We start from the raw sequence: 7,360 nt of genomic DNA, 5'->3' as shown, positions 1-7,360 counted from the left end.
CAATTCTGGTTCTCTTGATCAACAAAGTTCGCAAACTTTGGTTCAAGGAATAGGACTTATACATATATGTGTTTCCACAATAATGCTTATATCCATCAATGGTTATACAATCTAAACTCTCATTTCAATCATTGAAACATTCTCAGAGGACGTTATATAGCTGTTATTCACAAACAATTTTTCGTCAGAGCAATTTTCAAAGTGATTGAAACATAAAATGACTTTCGTCACTAGGTAAAGATGAACTTGGCTAAAGATAAAGCTTTACCAACACATATTTCGAGAAATAGATAGGCGAGGTAAACTCGGCTCGAAATACCAAATGTGTATAATCTAAGTCTATATAGCAAAATGACTTTTGTCTCAAGATAAGAGATAGAGTAGATAGACTTTTGAGTGATAGATAAGTTCAAGTCTCCACATACCTTTTAGTCGATGAAGATCCACCGGTTCCTTGAGTAGTCCTTCGTCTTGTATGATGATTGCCATGGAGTTCTTGAGCTCAACTACACTTTCTATCCTAGTCCGAGACCTTAGTTATAGTAGACTAGAAATTAAAACTTATAGTTCTGATCACTAACATTGACAAACATGCTTGAGATAGAAACGCATGCGAGTTCGACCGAGCAATGCTCCAACAAGCCGGTTGGATTGGCCAGTTGTTAGCTTTCTCTGCTAGACTAACACTAGTCAAATGTGTACTATGCAGCATACCTATCTACAACATGTTAGTCAACAAGTGGCCAAAATCAGTCATAAAAGAATGTGAAAAAATTAAGGAAGTTTTTATGGTCTGGAGACCCTGCTGTAAAGAAGCTAATCACAGTTAAATGAGATGAAGTCAATGCTCCAATTTCAAAAGGAGGTTTGGGTCTGAGAAGGTTAGAAGTTCTGAATAAAGCATTACTAATGAAGCTGTTATGGAAGATTGAAACTAGAGATGTTGAATGGACTCAGTTTATGAGAGCTAAATATAAAAAAAAAAAAGGTGAATGGATTACATATTATAAACAATCATCCATTTGGCCAGGCATCAAATGGGTAATCCCAGAATTTAATGAAGGAAAGAGATGGTTAAGTTGATAATGGAAAAAATATTTCAGTTTGGCATGATAAATGGTTTAAAGAATATACACCCATTGAAAGGCATGCTGAAGATGATTATGTAATACAACATCTTAATTTGAAAGTGGAACAGCTGATTGTTAATGGGGTATGGAAAATTCCAGTGGAGATATATAGATTCTTTGAGAGAAATGAGCTACCGGCAATAAGTGAAGAACAAGATAAGCTAATATGGGTAGCTGATCTAAAAGGCAAGTTCACTGTTTCTAATGCATCTCAATTGATCAGAAAGAAATATCCTGTATATCCTTGGGCTAACAAGATTTGGATTCCAAGTGTGCATCCTTACACCTCAGCAAACTTATGGAAAATTTTGAGGGGAGCCTGTGCAACTGAAGAATCAGTCAGGAAAAAAGGTTTTATAACAGTGTCTAAGTGTTATTTGTGTGGTAATGGGAAAGACATGATGGAGCATATTTTATGGCACTGTGACTTTAGTCAAAAAACCTGGCATTGGTTGGGTGGCATTTTTCAGTTTGTGAACCATATAAAAGGTTGAGGGAATTATACATTTTGCTAAGGGTAAGAGTGCAGCAATTAAAGCAATATGGTTCAACTGTGCATTCAATGTGATGGTGGAATTATGATATACAAGAAACAGAGTAATTTATGATGAAGAACAACCAAATTTCTACAAGTTCAAGCAGAAAATCATTACTTTCACAAGAGAATGTGCCATAAGAAAATTGGTACCAAATGGGGGAGTATGTATGATTTGAAGGTTACCACTGATTTTGGTATAACTGGAATCCCAACACATATCAATTGTATGAAACAATGCTTTTTTCAACTTCCTACTGGCAATCAAATCCTTATCTGTTGTGATGGTGCATCTAAAGGAAATCCTGGGAATGTTGGTGTTGGGTTCATAGACAGGAATCAACAAGGTGATTGTATGGGAGCATCTACTGGGGGATTAGGAGTTACATCAAACTATATAGCAGAGATAATGGATGTGATCATTGCAGGGGAATGGGCAGTGAAGAAGAGATTCACAGAGGTATGTTTTTGTCTTGATTCCTCAGCAGTATTAAAATCTTTCATCAATAGCAACATTCCGTGGATTGTTAGAAACAGATGGAACAACCTCAAGAAAAGTATATGCAATATCACATTCAAGCGTTCATACAGAGAAATCAACTTCTCTGTAGACAAGATGGCCAAGAATGGAGTCCTGCTTGCTAGAGGGGACCATACTTTACTATGAAGAAAAACCAAGTTTTCTGGGAGAGTTAGAAAAAGAAGATGATTTATATTTCAGATTCATCAACTGAAACAATCAACCTCTTATCATCCCGTTTCTTTTCTTTTCACAGCAATTTTGGGCTTGCATCTTATATGGGCCTATACTACCTTGTAAAACAGTTTTTTAGTAACTTTTGTCTGGGTCTGTCTAGTCAGTTTTTTTGTAAACAAACATTTTAGTTTTATTTAGTAATAAAATTTACATGATTAAGCCAAAAAAACAAATAATCTTCGAAGAAAATTTTAAATGTTGAGTTCATCATGATATGGTTCAAATTTTAGACTTTCATCTGACGATTAAATTACGTTCTTTATTTGGAAGGAAGATTTTATAGGGATATTCACTAGTTTAAAACGGAAGTTAAACCACTGGCAATAGAAGAGGTAATATCATCAAAAACGACTGTGATCATTAGTTGTAATATATTAGTGGTTTTTTCCAAAACGACTGTGTCTCACAGAAGTTGATATCTTTAAAAATACTACTTTCGCTGACAGTCAATTGATAACACTGACATTAACAGTGGTTTCTAAAGTTTTAAATTAGAAAATATAAAAGTTAATCGTCTGTTTCCACCAGTAGTTTATATGGGCTGAATACTTTTTAAAAGTCTGATTCGTCTGAATCCCAGTCTGACTAGGCTTTCATATGACTGGCCTGAAATTTGAAATTTATTACAATTTATAAAATCTGATTCACATTTCTAACTGGCATAAAATTTGAAATTCACTAAACTGAACTTTAATAGATGCTCATTTGAAACATTCACCATTCAATCCAAATTCAAAATATGTCTAAAACAGTAACTCGATTTATATTAATCGAGTTGATAGTTAGGTCAAAAACCACGAAAAGTTTTACATGGGTACTGAATTCACACCATTCTAAGTTATAATTATACTTGAGCATTCTGAACTCCAAAAAATATAACGAAACTTCTTTCTATTTCAGTAAGTATTGGTCCAATTCACCTGTGTGCATTGAGGCTGCTGCTGATAAACACCTGAGGAGGTCCTACCATTTCAACAGCTCCATCCATGGTTTGATACTGCTGAAGCAGAGGGTGAACAGGTGATCCTCCCATTGTCCGTGTTGGGTGATATATCCCAGCAAAGGCTGGATGCCCAGTTTGAGATGGAGCAAATGTTATGTGTTGTCCCTGAGGCAGGTTGTAGAAAGAACCAGCCCGTATTCCAGAAATCTCTCTCCCTGGTGCAGGAACCCAGACAGCTGCACCACCTTCACTCTGCAAAAAAAAGTGCAACTAAGTTATACAACAACAGATCTGAAGGTCACTGACAAAAGTAATAGAAGATGTAAAACTTTCACAAATAATGAAATAAATGAATGAAAATATTAATTACCAGTTAAAGGACCAGAAAGTAAGAAACTACATGGACATATTTCTTTTCTTTGTTGGAACAAGTATACACAGACTCAAAAAATAACTTTAATCAAGGTAGCAGGTTGAAATCATATAAACAAGTATAAGTGCTGCAAGCATTCAAGCATTCAGTCGAGAGATATTACCTAATCTCCATCCAATACTCGTCGTCATCTAAAGATGTTGAAGAAACAAGGTTGATTCATGGATGCAGCAAACACATACGGATCTTCATAAGCATTCACCTTTAGGCCGGATCTCTTGGGAGATTCTAATACAAGATGCCAATGCTTTCTAGTCTCATCAGCGCAATAAAAGACTTGGGCAGCTTGAGAAGCATGGATGAAGGGTTCGTCAACTTCTTTAGAGCTTCTCTTAAACTTTTCGAAGTTGACGAACCTCGAGTTTGTCTCTGCATCCACATATGATCCAGTTGTTTTGTCTTCGACCCGGACCCAACCACAGAGAAAAACAACTTCTGTGAAATCTTCATAATCGAGTTCAAGTATCTTTTTCACAATGCCAAAGTAAGAAGTATCATCGCCCACCAAGTTGGTATCTTTGGCGCTTGCTCTGAAGCTGGTGAAGGCATCCATGGTCACTGCACTGTTTTGTGTAGTCATATATTGCTCTGCCTCTGCTGTATAAAACAGATAACCATTCACCGAATACGCTCTATAGGAAACTGTCTTGAAGGAAGGGACAAGTACGAGCCTATGAAAATATGTCATGGGAGTGCCTAGAAGTTGATCTCTTAACCAGGGAATGTAATCCTGACGCTTGCTCCTTGATCTTCGGTTAAAAGTAATACTGTATGCCTTGTATTTCCTGTGAAACAATAAAGACAATTATACATGACAGGGTTACTTCACACTATACAAATTATATGGTCAAAATGGTGTAAAGAAATTGTTCAGAGACAAAGTTAAGGATTCTACTTACTCTTCCCATTCAGTATTTTCTTCTGAATGTCTCAATACCCAAAGATGAACTTGTTGATGCTGTAAGGAAGTTAATTGGTATGGTTTTCCTTGTGAATTAGGCGGTTCTGGACCTTCGTAAACCTCACCGTGCAATGCTATCTTTCCATGACACTTATAATACTTTTGCTTACCCTCAGGAATGAACTCCATCCAATGGCGCGCTCCTTCATCGACCTCATATTGTGCAGTTATTGACCCTTCAATATAGTTTTTGTTCCGACCATAAACCTTGTAGGTTCTCATCATCCTGCACATGAAATTAGTAACACAATTATATATATGTAAGGTATACATAAGTTCATAAAGTAATAAAGAAACTGAAAGTATCAACAATTAAAGAAGTATACCTCTCAAAAGGGTACATCCACCTAAATTGAACTGGTCCCAATGTTAATGCCTCTTCGGCCAAATGTACGACAAGATGAGTCATCGTAACAAAAAAAGCCGGTGGGAAGTACATCTCAAACACACATAAAGACTCCACAACACGTTCGTGCATTAGACGAAGCGCTTCACGATCAATAACCTTAGAACAAAGAACTTTGAAAAACAATGACGTATTGCCTCACGCAAAAGCTTATGATCTTTGAAACAATACATTAGAAAAATTGGCATCAAACCCTGCATAAGCATGTCGTAGTCGTGGGACTTCAAACACTTAAATTGTAACTCTTTCATATCCACTTTCTTTTTCCAGTTTCCACTATAACCAATAGGAACTTTCAGTTTGCTAAAAGTTTTACAGACTAGTTCTCTTTCATTCTTAGGAAAGCAATAAGGAGCTGGGGGGCGTTCTACTTTACCATTTGTTTTCGTCAACCACAAGTCAGGTTTTAAGTTCAGCAGTTCCAAATCCTTGTGCGCTGAATCCCCATCCTTAGACTTATCCTTGTGGTTCATGAAAGTCCCAAACATGTTCTCTGCAAAGTTCTTTTCTACATGCATCACATCTACATTATGACGAAGTTGCAGAAACTAAAGTTAAGATTAACTAAGTTAGCAAAACTTATAAATAACAAGAACATAATGATGAAAGTTAGAAAATGCCGGAAAATAACCACATATTCACTTACCTTCCAATATGGCAGATTGTATAGAATTGATCTCTTCGAATACGGAGAATCAACTAGTGACCGCTTTACCATCTTCCTGAATTCCTTGTTTGATGTTGCTGTCCTATCAAACAATTCAACGTCACTCAAACGAATTGGTGCACCCCTATCTTCCTTAAATCCATTGAACTTGTCGGTTTCACGTCTGTAAGGGTGAGACCGATCTCTTAAAAATATTCTATGACCCATGTATGCAAACTTATTACCCCATTTCAGCCTCATAGCCTCAGTATCTTCACCACATGCCGGACAACCAAATTTTCCAGATGTTCGCAGACCAGACATATACGCATAAGCCGGATAGTCATGTATACACCACATTAAAATTGCTTTCATTGTAAAGGAAGTCTTTGTGTGCGCATCATACGTTAGCTTTCCTTTTAACCATAACTCAATTAACTCATCAATTAAGGGCTGCAAATAAACATCAATGTTTCCATTGGGACCACTTGGACCAGGAATAAGTAGTGCTAACAGTGTAAAATCTTTTGACGTGCATACTGATGGGGGAAGGTTAAAAGGAAAAACCATGACGGGACAAGTACTGTGTGTAGTCATCATTACAAAAGGATTAAAACCATCAATGGCTAGTCCTAGACGCACATTACGTTTCTCAGCAGCAAACTCATGCCACTTCCTTCCAAGAAGAATAATCCACAGGATGTCGCATGTGTGTAATACTTTCTTCAACATTAGAGTGATAGTACATCTGCTCAGCAATCCATGGAGTACCATACCAACGCTGTAACCTTTCAGTAATTGGGAAAAACCTTAGTTTCTTCACTGGCACTTTTCTAGCATTTGGATCACTTCCTTCAGGAGGTACTTGCCATCTACTTGCATGACATTTAGGACACTCTTCATAATCAGCATACTCCTTTCGATAAAGTATGCAATCATTAGAGCAAGCATGGATAATCTCGACCGGCAAGTTAAATGGCTTGAGCATACCCTTAGCTTTAGCACATGTAGATGGTAACGTGTTCCTTTCCGGTAAAATAGTTTTCAAAAATTTTAATAATTCTGTAAAAAAAACATTGGAACACTGATACCTTGCTTTCAAACTAAGCATCTCAATAACTGTCGACAGTTTTGTATGTTCACCACCACAATCTGGATACAGGGGTTGTAATGCATCCAACATCCTCTTTATGAAATCGGCATCGACACCATCTTCAACATTAGCACCAGCACCACCTTCTACATTAGCACCAGAACTATCTTCAACATTAACATTTGAACCATCTTCATCAATAGCACCATTTTCATGGTTACCAAGCTCAGTGCGACCTAGTGTGTCTAAGAACAAGTCAACCATTCTCGGAAAAGAAGCTTCACTCACAACATTATTCGTGGGTAACGCAGAAGCTCTAACAGTGGAATTATTCTCACGAGGTTTCTCACCATGATGGATCCACGTTCGGTATGTCACATCGAACCCATGATCAAGAATATCCCCATGTATTTCATCAAGAGTTTTTGGACGACTATTATAATTCTGACATTTCAT

At 37.0% G+C, this 7,360-nt stretch overlaps 2 protein-coding genes across 2 annotated transcripts; one reads left to right on the top strand and one right to left on the bottom strand.

The window, feature by feature from the left end:
* Positions 1-1,831: 1,831 nt before the first annotated feature.
* On the top strand, positions 1,832-2,332 carry LOC113324482. The gene has a single exon (XM_026572802.1). It carries the CDS (start codon positions 1,832-1,834, stop codon positions 2,330-2,332), a length of 501 nt encoding a protein of 166 aa, XP_026428587.1.
* A 4,143-nt stretch (positions 2,333-6,475) lies between these two features.
* Positions 6,476-7,360, bottom strand: LOC113324481. The gene has a single exon (XM_026572801.1). The coding sequence runs from the start codon at positions 7,358-7,360 to the stop codon at positions 6,476-6,478; it is 885 nt and encodes a 294-aa protein (XP_026428586.1).

Source organism: Papaver somniferum, chromosome 11 (genome assembly GCF_003573695.1).
Source record: "Papaver somniferum cultivar HN1 chromosome 11, ASM357369v1, whole genome shotgun sequence".
NCBI lineage: Eukaryota > Viridiplantae > Streptophyta > Magnoliopsida > Ranunculales > Papaveraceae > Papaver > Papaver somniferum.
Note: the sequence above shows the minus strand (reverse complement) of the source record. Positions and strands in the feature narration are given on the sequence as shown.